The sequence below is a fragment of the Plasmodium inui genome (assembly GCF_000524495.1).
Source record: "Plasmodium inui San Antonio 1 unplaced genomic scaffold supercont1.17, whole genome shotgun sequence".
NCBI classification, from domain to species: Eukaryota; Apicomplexa; class Aconoidasida; order Haemosporida; family Plasmodiidae; genus Plasmodium; species Plasmodium inui.
Window position 1 is genome coordinate 555,812 of NW_008481851.1, and position 15,011 is coordinate 570,822.

A 15,011-nucleotide genomic window follows, 5' to 3' on the forward strand; every position below is an offset into this window, starting at 1 on the left:
TTTAGCTTTTCTTCTGCATAAGGCGGAAGCTGCCATAGGTGAAAGAGAACCTGAGAAAGATAGGAAAAAAAATAAAAAAACGTTTATTGATTCCGATGAGAGCGCGAAAGATATATTTTTTTTTTCACTTTTTTTTTTTTTTTTAAACAATTTTTTACCTTTCTCCTTAAATGTGACAAGGGTGAATTTCCTTTTTAAAGTAACAATATACAGAATTTACGAAAGGGGGAAAAGACAGTCATCGCTAGAAGTGCCAGCAAAAATCCGTAAAAATTAGAAAATATATGCTTAGATAATTGTATGAGCATAGGGAAAAAGAGAAAGAAAATTTTTAACCACGTGCACGCGCGTAGATGTGGACATGTATAAATAGGCCTATATAAATATTCCTGTAGCAGGAAAGGGGCAAATGCACCGTCGAGGGTAGACTGCCATTGTAAAGTAAAAAATAATCTTTAAAAAGATAAATAATTTCTGTAAAGAAGAATCCTTTCCCGCCTCCCCGATGTTATAACACATGGATACAACTATCTCAAACGTGGACATCCCTAATGACATTCCAAAAAAAAAGGACAAGCAGGAAGTTCCTGCTTCGGAATGCACACAAAATGGAATTTTAGAAAAATACGATATTTTCTCAAATGTGTACACCTCAAGCGATAACCTCAGTTTTGTAGATAGCGAGGAGGATACCTCATCCAAAAATTTAGGTCTCTTGGAATTTTTTCTCCTCAATTACACTATAATCAGAAAACTTCTATTCGTTAAACCAAGGCTCTTTGCTTTTAGATGTCCATTTAGCATGACAATTTTTTCCCCCCCATTTTGATTTTAACACCTGCGTGCAGATGACCTGAAAAACAGAAATATTTTGAACCTAACTGTCCACAACATCATAAATATATACCCCAACAATGAGAGGAACAGGGAGTTTAAGAAGTACAAGGTTATCGAACATTTTTAAACGCCCCTTTTTTTGCGCGGTCGTAGGGGGATATGCAAGTATATATATAATTATATATAAATATATATATAAATGTGTAGTGGAGCCTGTGCGGGAGGGGCCAGTGCACAACTGTGAGAAACCCCCATTCACTCTTACCTGCAGCAAAAGAAAATAGAGGAAAAAAGGAAGAAGGAGTACGATGAAGAAAGAGTGATTATCGAACAAAAGAAAAGGATATATGAAGAGAAAAGACAGAAAAAACTGCACATATATAACGTAGAGAAAAAGAAAAAGAAACTAATAGAAAAGGAAAAATATAATAAGGAAAATATAGAGTATAATTATTTAATGATCTCAAAGCATTTTGAATATTTAATGGAAAATGGGAAACACAGTGACATTTACTTTTCCTTTCACGATATGTACATTTCCCCCCTGAGGTTGTACTACTTTGCCAGTACAAGTGTGGATCAAATTTATTATTTAGGTAAATACGCAAGGGGGTAGACAAAGACGGAAAAGTCTCTTCAAAAATGGGTGCAATGGGTATACATATATGTTTGTTTCTAGGTATATCTGTCTGCACATGTGTTTCTTGTGTACTACCTAGAACTGCCCTCCCCCCTTTTTCTGTCCGCATTTTTAATGTGCGCGTCAGATTTATCACGAAAGTGGCTTCCAGACAACTATGTCTCTATCATACTTGAATTGTGCTCACGCAAAAGGGTTAAAATTTTGAATTTGTCCTTTAACAAAATAACTTTCAAGGGGGTGGCACATTTCACCAAGTTTTTATCGGTAACGTGCGAGAGGCAAAAAGAAAAAAAAAAAACAATATATAAAATAAAATAAAACGACTCACGATGTATAGCTTATAATGATGCACTGAGAAGGAGGTAAATAAAGACTACTCCTAAAGGGACAACGAGATCAGTAACGCATCATCTCTTCAAACTACTAATTTGTAGGAGAACAAAGCGCTGTTTTGTCTTAACCTGGAAAATAACGACTTAACAAACAAAGGTCAAGATGCCGATGAGCTAAATAAACTTTTCGAGTCCATAAAAAATAATAAAGGAATAAAAATATTGAATTTGGCTAATACAAATATGGACAAGGTAGCCCTTCTGCGTCTCCCAAAAAAGATGATGAATTTTTCTCACCAACGTTACGTTACTGTACTAATTTATATGGGAAAAACCTTTCTTAACGTTTCAGAGAAATGGAGAGAGTTTGTGCGAAATGCTAGAGGCGAACAATTCCATAATCGAAATGAACTTTGAGAATAGCAGTTTTAGTAAGTTTTAGCATTGTTGATTGTCTGCTGGTTAGGTGAATGAACGTAGAAGCACTTGCCTTTTGTTGATCTTCGTCTGTCCCATTTCCCTCCGTTTCGCTCCATATGGTGCCTTCTCTCTTCTCAGCGAGGGAGCAAAAGCGCCAAATAATTAACTTCCTAATACGGAATAGAAACATATGGCTAAAACAAGCCGAGATAGAAAAAGAAGAAAATGATAAAATGGAAAAGGAGGAGAGCTACATGCACGCGTACCTTATGTCCGTCGAATCGTCCATGTAATAATTGAAATAAGGGAAAACTAAAAAGGGAGAGGAGTAGTGCATCTTTTCTTGTCTACATATATACACATGCCTGCGGAGAATATCATTGTTCCTACTTAAAACGGTTCCATTAAATTCGTTTCACATTAACAAAATTGCTCATTTGTTACTTCTTATCTGTACGTTTGTCCATTTTACAACACCTTTTACCATTTCACCCTTTTAGAATTGAAATTGAAAATAGAGAAAACCGAAGAAACTTGAATAAAATGGTAAAGAGAAGCGGAAACAGTTGAAGGGAGAAAGCACCGAACAATTCGTTGCATTCATGTTTTGTTTTTACCTACCCCTCTATGTGCACACACATATTTGCGTAATTCAAAAAAAAATACAGATATACATTAATATGTGGAGAGAAGAAATAAAAAAGAAGGAGCTGAAGGAAGAAGCAATTCTTGAAACGCTGGAGAAGGTACTGCTGTTCATTTTTCTGGCTACTTTTTAACAACATAGGAGAAGTCTCGCTAAGGCATCTGTGTGTAGTTGTATATGCACATATATTCGGGTTGCTAATAATTGCTTCTCTTTCTTTGCACATAGGAACATGAGAATAGGATAAAGAATGCCCGGAAGAAAAAGAAAAAAAAGAAGAAGAAGTGAAAGTTTATTGAGCTCCCTTCCTTTCATGTAACACGCTTTTTATTAAGAGTGATATGGATGTAGTTGTACACGCGAGAAGCTTCTCTAAATGTGGACAGCTTAAAATGGTGATTCTCCTTTTTTTTTTTTATTTTGTCTTCTTTCATAAACAGCTCATGTTGTTTTAATGTGGATTAAACAGAATTTCTCACGGGAGCTCCGCTAACTCATTAGTAGAACAACTTGACCGCAAAAATGATTGTAGGAATTATGCGCAGTTTTATCTTTCTAAAGATATCTTGCCCTGAATTAACTTTCACGTTTAATTATGGACAGTCATTCTTGTGCGTGCCCCAAAGGTTCCCCTCTTTGGTGCATTTGGTTATTTTTGTAATAAGGTCGCCTCGCAACGACGCTCTAGTTATATTTTAAAAAAAAAAAAAAAAAAAAAAAGAAAAGGGGAGAAAACACGAATGCCTATGTTGATTTATTATAATGATTTTCAAATTTTTTTGAAAATTGCATCAAGATATATAGGCAAATGTACGCATACGCATACGTCGGTTCGTACATGTGTGAAGTCGCATACATGACTGGAGACACATCCATACGCACAGATTTGTACCTGTGCGACGATTCCTACAAGTGCACAGATGCGTAGATGCACAAATGTCCAAAAGCACTGGCACCCATGCAAAACATACATTCACATCGTATACATTCACAAATGAAATCATTGAATATGTGATGTTCCATCTTTTTTAAAATAAGTGCATGCAGAATACATGTGCTAATTAAAATCTCATGAATATGACTGCAATATATATATGTTACAATAGAAAACTGAAACAATGGAAAAGCAGAAAGAAAGATGCAGCAGGGGGGGTGAGAAATGGAAGCCTTTATGAACACATAAATATTTTGTGTCTTCAGACAATTAATTACACATAATTGAATGAATTAAACTTTTAAGAATGACAATGCCTATATATGTACACTCACATATTGCATGAAACGATACATACACATATGTTTCGAAGTTATGTTAAAATATAATATGTATTTATTTATGTAATATATTTTTTTCTATTTTTCATTTATTTTTTTTTTTATGTCATTTTAGCAGCAAAGGTATACTCTTGAAAATACCCAATACATAATATTACACATACTCAATTTTAATATTCCCATTGCAATATGGTTCTATTCAAATTTTCTTAGGCAATATATGTATTCACAATACTTCCTGCTGAATAACAAGAAATAATTTGTAGAAAACCTAACTCACACATATGATGGTTGTGGCTTATATTTGGACTAAAAAGGCGGAGCTTGCAGTGAGTTGAGATCCGGCCACTGCACCCCAGCCTGGGCGACAGAGCAAGACTCTGTCTCAAAAAAAAAAATAAATAATAAATAAATAAACAGAAGGAAATAAATATTATACTAACATATACAAACTGAAAAAAATAGAGCTCTCCTTACTTTGAAATATCTGTATGAAGAGATATTCATGAGGTATTTTTCTTATTACAATTGGGTGATATTTATTGGTGGATTTACTTTATTTTATTTATTTTTTTTCATTTTTTTGGAATAAGAAAAATAAAAATTAGTTTCCAATTTTAAGATAACATTTCGGACGAATATACCTCCTCAGAAAACATGACGTTAATCGTAATCTTTAATAATGTTGTTTGAAATTAAATACTCCTTTTGGTCATCATACATTTTAAACCTCTCTTCTGCGTATAGGAAAAAATCAAATTCGTTGTAACTTTTGGTTTGATACCCTCTAATAATGGACCAGAATCCCCATAACAAATGGGCACCCAGCGCTTGAACCTCGACTGCCTCTAATATCTGATCAATTAATTTGGGGGTTGGCAGGTCAAGAGATTTGTCCAGATAATTTGATAAATATGCAGTGATAAACAATTTCCTATTTTCATAGGAAATGTATTTTTTCTTATCAATTGCAAAAAAAGGATAAGTGCTTACAGAATAATCTATGGATGTTTCGATGAAAAAGTTGGCTATATCTGTTGCGAGAAAATTAAAGCCAGAGTATTCAAAATCAATTAGGCGTAAACACTTATTCGTGTTAATAATGTTGTTTTCTTGTAGGTCATTATGGCAGAAAACGATAGTATTCGCTAAATTTTCTGACTTGGAGTATTCACTCATAAAATTAATAAACTTATCAGATTCTTTGATATACTTAAGAATATCAGACTTGTACTTTTCTATATTCTTATATTTGAAGAGCTGATTTTTCCATTTCTCCATCATTTTAAAGATACGGGGTGTTCTATCCCAGTGTTCAGGTAAATGGCGTTTCCGACTGAGGGTATGAAATTTACCCAACACATTTGCAATACCAGTTAATATGGTTGGATTTCTTAAATCATCATTTCGTAGAGGATCCCCATAAAGCCATTCCTCTATTCGCCCCCCATTAAATGTGTTTAGCAATTGGGGAGCTATTTTATATTTACTCATAGTTTTGTACACCTCAAATTCGGAGATTGTATTGTACAACTCGTCAACGTGTTTTCCATAAATCCTAAATAAAACACGTGTCCTTATGGAGTGATAATTGTTTGCTGTTTGTTCTTTTAGGCCTACCTCAAATAGCTGGTTGGTTAGTCCACTTAATATCTGCTTAACTCTTAGATTATCTTCGGTAAAATGTTGCCACTCTGGTACTTTTTCTAGGCAGATCTTTTTAATATATAACGGATCCGTTAGGTCCGAAAATTCTTGGGCACACAATGGTATGTCGTTTTTTTTATTAACTTCTTGTAAAGGAAATGGATTTTCGGATATTTCGATTTCCTGATTTAGCTGAATAGTACTATACATTTTTAAGTCTTCGGGATAACAGACGGTTCCATTTTTGGGAGCATTCAAATTTCCATTGTTTCTGTTTTCAGCATTTGATAAATTATTTTTATCATTTTTAATATTTTCATATGTCCTGCTCATACTTTCCATTTTCGCTTGTTGGCTGTAATGCGCTATTCTTTGAATTCTGTCTCTTTTTCTTCTCAAGTGTATTGAAAGGTGAAGGGAGTGCAAGAAGCGTCCAGATATGGTGTTCATATAAAACAAGCGCGTAACGCGAGCAAATGAGGGGTGCAAAGGAAGGGTGGGTATACGGCATAGATGTAGATTAGTAGGTATTACGCGTGACTGTAATAAGCTGCTATAACCGGTGATTACAACGAGTGATTATATCGCGTTGTTTAGTGGAGTTATTATATGGCGCTATCATAACGCGCGGAAACGGTTACGCTATTTTTGAACGACGTCTTATAGATGTTACGTTTACAAAATTGCGCGAACTGAATTATGAAATTTTTAAATGCACAAGCATACGTCTAAGCACATATAAACAAATAAGAAAACAGTGGGCTATGTATACACATTTGTTTATGTAGGCAAATTTTATAAATTCACAAATGTTTTTCAATCAGCTCACCAAGCATATAGAGACTGTTACTTTTTCGTTAAATTCCTTTGAATTGTTTTTAAGGTAGAAAGATAAAAAATTAAAATGAAATACACATGTGTTGTGAAATCTACAGAGTGCAACATCTAGAAATAGATTTGATTTAAAATACAATCGATTCCCCAAATGTGGAAAAAGAAGGATTTTTTTTTTTCTGGCATTAATCATGCGAGGTGAAATAATAATTCCCTAATGTTGCAATTTTATAAATTGTCAACGGATGAAGGTATATTTTTTTGTTCGTGTTATTTTATTGCCCCAAAGTTTTACAATTCAGTCGCTTTACAGTTTTGTCGTCTTACAGTTTTGCCGTTTTATAGCTTTGACGCTTTGCAGCTTCGACGTTTTATAGTTTTACTGTTTTGTTGATTTATCGCTTTACTACTCTGTCCGTTCACTACTTTGTTCATTTGCGGTCTTATTGCTTTATTATTTCTCTTTTTTGAAAAATGTCATTTGCGCGCTGTGTATATCCTTGAGTAACCGTTCAGAAGAAATTTGCTTTGTCATATGTTTTACTCTTTATCTTTTGGAAAGAAAAATTTAAAATGGGGAAAATAGCACCTTGCCATAAAAAAAAAGAAATAATTGTTGGTGGAAGGGGGGATAGCCGTCAGATAATTTTTTATTTGACCTGTTTTTTATTGATTTAATACTTACATTCCTTTCGAAGCAAAAGAAATAATTCTGTGCTTGATTAAAAAAAAAGAAAAAAGATCTTAGTATTCTCTGATAATATTTTTACTTCTATCCCAATTAAGAACAAAAACACGAAAGGTGTACTAAGATGATGGCTATTTATAGATCAAATTAACCACATACAAGTACCACTGGAAGTATAGTTCCATAAATACATCTAACGGTAAAATTAAAATGTATTACGCTTCTATTTTTAAAAAATTGCATGAGAAAAACGAAAAATAATATAATAAAATGAAATACGCCAAAAAGAAAGAAGTATGAGGTATAAAATATATCAGAGTGTTCCCAATACTCTGGTATTGATGCAGTTATACTCATAGTAATGCTAACATTAAAATATAAGTTTCTTAAGTAACTGTTTCTTACATATAAATTATGTATAAACGTATGAAAAAAATTTTTTTTAATTTAAAACTTAACGCGATCTATTATAAACGAAAGCAAAATATATAAAATATTGTTCTGTAACAATTCTGTTAAGTTGAACAAAACTTTTAATTTATGCATATTAAGTTTATGCTTTTTTCAGTTTGTAAATTTTTCGGCAAAAATTTTAAAGCACAGCAATTGGGAAGAGGATGTTCGCATGGTATAAAATAGTATACAAGAGGCATGTTTCATATGCCCGCATACGCATGTATACGTATACATAATAAGGGAGAAATCACATGGCATATGTTTAAAATGAGCAGCAAAATGGCCGCAATAAGGATGAGGAAGGTCCTACATATAAAGTATAAATTATGGATGTATAAATATATATATCTATGTGTATACTTACGTATAGATTCGCAAACGTGAATAAAATACTATGAGTGAGGATAAACTGGCATAAAGAAAGGGTAATAAGAGTGAGCGATGAGAAAGGCGATATTTGTGAAGGCGCGCAGTAAACCTGCAAGAGGAAAACAAATTTGTTTAAAGATGCTAAAAATTATTTCCATAAAATTTAATATTGGTTAAAAACACGCACTTCCACGTTGGGCTATTTGGCGATTGTGCAACTGTGCGATTTGCGCGAAGAGGATTTGTAAAAATTAACATAACGTAATAATTATAGTGTAAAATTTGTTTAAAGAAAATTATGACTTGGGAAATTTTTTTTTTCCCAATTTAAAATTAAAAATGAGAAAGAAATTGACCCTGGATATTGGGGACATGAATTTTTGAGTATATAATTTTAATACATATATGTGATTAATACGCAAGAAATTAAAAAGAAAAAAACATATTTTTTTTTCTTTAAAAATGAGCTGCGGTGTATTTTTGAAAATGCTTCATATAAAATAAAGATCAAAATTATATATAAAACTATGTTTGGCGTTTATTCTACGCATCAATTTCGTGTAGTAACAAAGTGTATAATAAAGCAATTCCAAAGGGGGGAAAACTTTGAACCATAAAGCAGATTCGCATTTGCAGCAGGAAGACTACGTTATTAGATTTTTATGTTTCAATTGGTAATTTATACATTTGCTGTGACCCATGCGGAAATGATTCTTTTGAAGGAAATGTGTTTTTACGCGTAAAATTTAAACGTAGGGGGGGAACGCGCATGAATGGAGTCATTTGTGATTTAATGTGAAGAATTAATCTTATATGTATAAAGGCGCACATGGGTGAATATAGAACTATAATTTATCGGGAAGGTGCTCATGATTTCCTGTATGCTGAAAATGCATATAACGGATGAATTATTTGTGAGAAAATTAAATGACAGGCGTTTTCAGAAAACGCAAATTGGACATATATGTAATTAATTGCGCATCATCAATTTGGAAATGCAAATGAAATAGTGAGCAGTTTGCACATCACGAATTCTGCGAACAAGGGAGGAACAGTCCCTCGTTATATGTCTGATATGTGTTGAAATATATTACACAGTTATATGTGTATACATATATATATGCATATACTGAAGGAAGGAATTTATGACGATTTGAATTTTCCGTTTAAATTTTATTTTCCGTGTTTTATGTACCCATCCAATGTTTTTTGAGGAGATAAAGATACTGTTCATAATTCAGTCACTGGATTAAAATTTGCTGCGCTGTGTAGATGACGTTTTAGCGATATACACATGTATATGTATACAGTCTGTAGGTCCATTGGAATTTTTTTCTTTTTTTAAAGTCCAAAAGGATGGGAGAAAAGAACAATTCGAAAAAAGGATGAGCACATGTTTAGATAAGCGGCAAAAGCGTTAAATTGAGCTTGCCAAATTAATCAGTTTTTTTTTTATTTTTAGTATGTGCACAAATAATTATTTAGGACATTTATTCCTTTTACATAGGCCTATAAAAGAATGTGCACGGGGATAGGTTGTGGCTTCACAGAAATTGCTTTTTGTAGAGCATACAATTCTTACATGTCGATCTCCTGACAGTTGCGGAATGTGTGTCATAGACAATTTTTAGTCCACATTTCAAAAAGGAGAATTAATAATACGCTAAGAATGGTCATAAGAGAAGCGTTTTGACTGATTAGATGTACGTATTTGCAGACTAAATTCATATTGCTCCTGTGTTTTATCATGAATTTTCATCTGGAAAATTTACCAAAGGTGTATTCAACAAATGTCACGATATTGAAGATGACTCCATACGGAGAAATATTCAGCACCTTCTGAAATGAATAGTTTTTTGTTTATTTTTGTTCACAAATGTGTTCACTATTTTAATTCTTTTATGTGGGAACGTTTGCACATAAAGGAAATTGGGGTCTACAAGGGGTTTTCATTAAAGAGACCTATCTGAAAATAATGATCCTTCCGCTATGATGCTATCATATGGATTCTACAGGCCCTTCTGCACTTATTTTTTGGAAAAATATATTAAGAGCGTTATTTGTGTTAAGAAAATAATTCTTATGTCCTAGTAGTCTGCTACGGCGCGCACAAAATATGGGATTGAAAGAACAGAGAAAAAATCTGTATATTATTGCTGACACTTTTTTTGTGAAGTATTCATAGATTTGTAATAAGCAAGATGCCCTTGGTTAGAAAAAATTACATGAGCAAATAGCGATATATCTGTTCTATTGCTATTATTGCGAATGTATGTACATTCTTTTTTAAACATAACTGACACATTGGATTGGGGACACAGAAAAATAAATTTTGCAATGCCGCAAAAGGGTTTATTGAACAGCGCATTGGTATATACTACTGTTTCGTTAACGAAGAGAGACAAAATAAGTTCTTTCGTAATGTACATGGTGAGATCACCTACAGAAATGAGAAGGTTCAACTGTTTCTTCTTTTCATTTTTACATATAAATGGTTAAAGCATTTACGTGAGCATTTTAAAATTGTGTATTTAGTGGTCTTTAAGAAAAAGAAGGTCAACAATTGAGGATTACCCATAAATGTAACGCAGCATTTACGAGAATATTAATGAATTTCACATTTGGTTCGAGTGAACACATGGAAAGCGGAAAGGGGAGAAAAAAAGATAAAGAAATAAAGCGCAAGGTATATAATATGGAAGCCATTTTAGCATTCAACCGTTTTAATGTTATTTGTAAAAAAATGTGGTTCTAATTTTATTTTCGAAAGTGTATAGGTGTTTTATAATTCCATTTTGCTTATTTCTTCGGAGGGCAATACCTTCAAATGAAATGCTGCTAAATGTGAGCATCGGGACTGTTAAAACAGGTTATTTCATTCATTCGGTTGTGTTCATTTTGCGTTTTTTTTTTCTTTATTTATCACTTTGCGCGTTTCTCAAATAACAGTACGAAATTGGCTCGTTGTTTTAAGCTTTACTTTTGTCGAATAATTTTTGCAAAAACAATTCTGCGAGATGCTCTTCATGTTCCGCAAATGCAACCAACTTTTTTTTCTTTTCTTTTCCTTATGAGAAACACATCTTTTAAAAAGTGGAAGTAATTCAATTGACTTGATTGAACTTGTTTAAGCTGATTTAGCTGAATAACAGAGGCATGTTGCTAGCTGACCCGTTTTTAAATTTGAGTTATGCGCTTGAATTATATGCTTCGTAGACGAAGTATGGCACATGTGGTTCCATTTATCGCATGACGCTAAAAGCGGGTGTTATAAGTGGTCAGTCCTCTCTTGCTTCACGCCAATGTGGTCTCAGAGCATATGTCACGTTATGTTGTCTCACGGCAGATCCGCGTGTGGCAATAGGTAGCCATTATAAAAGTATACCATTATTGAGCTCTGTAAATTTAGACATATTCCCCATTCCATAATGTTAGTCACAAAGTGTGAAAAAGGATCGGAACGGTAACTCTGCATATAGGAAGGTTAATAAAGCGAAAGGGATAAATTTAAGTCAATGTGAAATCAAGGATAGCATATCAGCAACGGACGTTGTTTCTTTTTTCCACCCATTGCATACATACATGTGCATGCCGAAACCGTCGGTTAAAAGATTGCAAACGTAGAACATGAAATGTCAGTCCCTTTTAATACATGGTGAATAGTGGGGATTTTAGAAATGGAAAGTGGTTTTGAAAAATATTATGTGCATGCAGGAGGTTTTATAAATTTAATGCAAAAATATTAGCTGAATTGATAAAAATTTTTGAACCAGAACAGAAAAAAAAATCTAATTTGACTAAAATGTATTTTGTTATATCTTTTTCTTGTTGTTTACATGTATATCCAACGAGAAAATATAAGTAAATGTTTCGATCTCATTTCTCATATCATCACGACGTTCATTAATTTTGTCAGCTTTGTTTTCGATGAGTACTTGTGTTTTGATTTTTTCACTTTCATGAGAATTTTTTTTTTTTATCTTTGTATTTTTGAGCATTACAACTGAGGGTACAATTGTATTCAGTTTTATCACGGTTTTTTTTAAATGTGTCTCTTAATTTCTCTTATAGCTGTATGGATTAGTAGCTTTTTTCCATTGTTATAGGGAGCAACACCTTATCATACATTTATACAGCAGCGACCCCTTTTGTCTATTTCAAATTTTAAAGTCTATGTAAGGTTCAAGTTTTTATAAGGCATTATATTCATTTAATAAGAGGAAATATTAACGCAAGCGGTTGTATTTCTAATGTTTAACAAAAAAAAACGAATTAGCAGTGAACCGAGGTCCAATTTATTTTTGTTCCATCGTTTGCGAAATGGTAAGATTCCAATTTCCCACTCCTAAGCGACACAGAAAATTAAAAGAAGAAGTTCCATATACGAAAATTATATATTTGATGTATGTAAGACTCTTCCTATCGAGAAGGAAGAAACAATATTTAGCTTAATTTTTTATTCATGCCTTTATGTACCCTTGGGGGGCAAATACGGTTGTTCACAAATAAAATAATCAAACTCTGAAATCGTATACCTTACATTATGAAGATAATTAAAGTGTATAAATCTATTTGTATATCATTCATGATATATTTGTCAAGAATAATATTGCATAGCCTAAATTCGTTCAATATAATAGTGCATATTTCTGTAGATAACGGAAATCAATATCTGCCTGGGATAAATGCGAGAAATCTTGCACAAAGACATCCTTCAAGACAGGCATTAAAACGTCCTTATAATTTGGCACTTACACACGATGAACTTTTAAGACTTCTTGAGATATTACATATAGAATCAGTAGCCGCAGGTGATATAATAAGTGCCATGATTCGACGTCTGAATGAAAACACAGGACGTGTAGATGTTCAAGGGCTAGTTAGGGAGAAGCTGTATAATCGTATACGAATAGAAATGCCACAGTACCCCACAGAGAGAAAAGAAACTATGCAGGCTAGATTAACCGAATTGGTTGATGGTATAGTCAGAATTAGTCCATTAAATAAGGATATAATTTTACACAAGTTGAACGCCTATAATGTGGAATTAGACGAAACTGTAAGCATATTGAAGACTGTTGCAAGACAGCGTACAGAGGAAGGAATATATGAGATTTTAAATAATTTGACACTTATAGGAGAATTACTACAAAGTCGACTGAAAAGTAACGATATTTTAGTAAATGAAGATACATTAGCCATAATGATACTTCGATTAAGAAGAAGAGTTTTCGACATTTTAGACTTTCATAATGGTATGTTATCCCGTGCAAATACTAACTGAAGAAATGAACACCGCCGCGAGTTGTCCTGTAGTCGACGATTTTCCATAATTTCAAGAATAATTACATCTGTTTTTACTGCCACGAAGGCGACATTCCAAACCAGGTTATGTTAAGAAATTGACAACTAATTATGCAGAAGAGGGAGAACTGACGGAACACGCGTATATCTGGTTTGTATTGTAAATGTGAAACAGATATTTACCACTGCCCCCGTAAATGACTTATGCTAAGAAATATATACAATGCAATGTGAATGTTAAGCAATCAGATCAGCATATAAGGTTTAAAAAGTAGAAGAAAACGGCATAAAGAAGCTAGTATGATGACCGATGTATGATAAGCCGTGCGCTCCATTAGAAATGATAACGCCCTTAATTTGTTCGCACAAAAAGGAAGCTTAGATGATTACGGATATGGAACTTATTTAAAACAACACCATCCCTGTTTGTACACATTTAGGACATATTTGTACGTCAACTTCTCGGAAATGATGGGCTTAAGAACAGTTCCATACAAATGCACATATTTGGCATTTCCATATTAATCAAATTAGTGATATGAAGGAATAAGTCGGAGGTAACAGAAAAATAAGGATGTGCTCATATATGTTTATGCGCAGTTCCTTACCTTTCTTGTAAGAAGAGCAAAAACAACATATCAGTAAGCATGCTATGCTTTGGACAGACCAAACCGAGCTTTCAAGTAAGCAGTTCGCGCTGCAAGGATTGGCAATGTCTCGCGTATGTCCTTATGCCCTTTTGTTACACATGTCTCAAATATCACCGGTCCAGATGTCCTGCATCCAGATGGTACACACCCAGATGCTGCACATACGACTGGTACACGCACAGATGGTACAAACACACAAATGGTACACACCCCAAGGGTACACACTCCGATGGTGTACCCCCCCCTACGATTTTGTCCCCTATATTATGAATTTTAAGAGTACCACAATACATGCCTTATCATATATACATTCTTGAGCTCATGTCGAGAGAGTGACAATTTTGATTTTATTCTATTTCGATCTTTTTGCCTTGTTGCGGTATTATAGTTATATATCATTGTGCCTCGGAACTATACAGTGCCACACTACATCATCATTTCAAGTGGGTCAATTACAACTCTTAGAAAATATGTAATGGGCGAAAACCATATACAGCGGTAGTACGAAGAGTATGTGTACACATCATGTGTGCAAATAGCAGGAAGTATATTTAAAATTTTTGACGAATAAGCTTTTCCTCATTTATGAAGTATTATTTTAATAGGAGATATTTGTTATAAGGGCAAAGTTGTTTATGACCTCGAGTGGTTAATCCACTTTTGGAAGAAGAAAAAAAAAAAACGGCACATATATGGCGTCACCATTTCTTCGCTGAGATAGAAGTATAAGATGTTTACATTATGAACAAAAAAAGAAAAAAAAAAATGTGGATTCCGCATAATAGTAGAATTTGATCGAAACAGTGGTTTATTCTGTTCTGCAGTAGCACTTATCAATAGTACATAATTTAATACCTTCTTTTAAATCTTCCAGATTTAAATTAGAAGTCGTCTGCATCGTGTTCACTAT

General features: G+C 33.4%; 3 protein-coding genes across 3 annotated transcripts; 2 read left to right on the forward strand and 1 right to left on the reverse strand.

Moving 5' to 3' along the window:
- Positions 1-517: 517 nt before the first annotated feature.
- C922_03853 (hypothetical protein) lies at positions 518-2,802 on the forward strand (the record flags this gene model as incomplete). Its single annotated transcript, XM_008819442.1, has 8 exons — positions 518-710; positions 849-946; positions 1,109-1,433; positions 1,605-1,744; positions 1,915-2,064; positions 2,165-2,243; positions 2,371-2,521; positions 2,733-2,802. The coding sequence occupies 8 exons, from the start codon at positions 518-520 to the stop codon at positions 2,800-2,802; spliced, it is 1,206 nt and encodes a 401-aa protein (XP_008817664.1).
- Positions 2,803-4,816: 2,014 nt separating this feature from the next.
- On the reverse strand, positions 4,817-6,142 carry C922_03854 (choline kinase; the record flags this gene model as incomplete). The annotated part of the gene is made up of 1 exon (XM_008819443.1): positions 4,817-6,142. One exon carries the CDS (start codon positions 6,140-6,142, stop codon positions 4,817-4,819), a length of 1,326 nt encoding a protein of 441 aa, XP_008817665.1.
- A 6,548-nt stretch (positions 6,143-12,690) lies between these two features.
- On the forward strand, positions 12,691-13,431 carry C922_03855 (hypothetical protein; the record flags this gene model as incomplete). Its single annotated transcript, XM_008819444.1, has 1 exon — positions 12,691-13,431. The coding sequence occupies one exon, from the start codon at positions 12,691-12,693 to the stop codon at positions 13,429-13,431; it is 741 nt and encodes a 246-aa protein (XP_008817666.1).
- Positions 13,432-15,011: the final 1,580 nt, after the last annotated feature.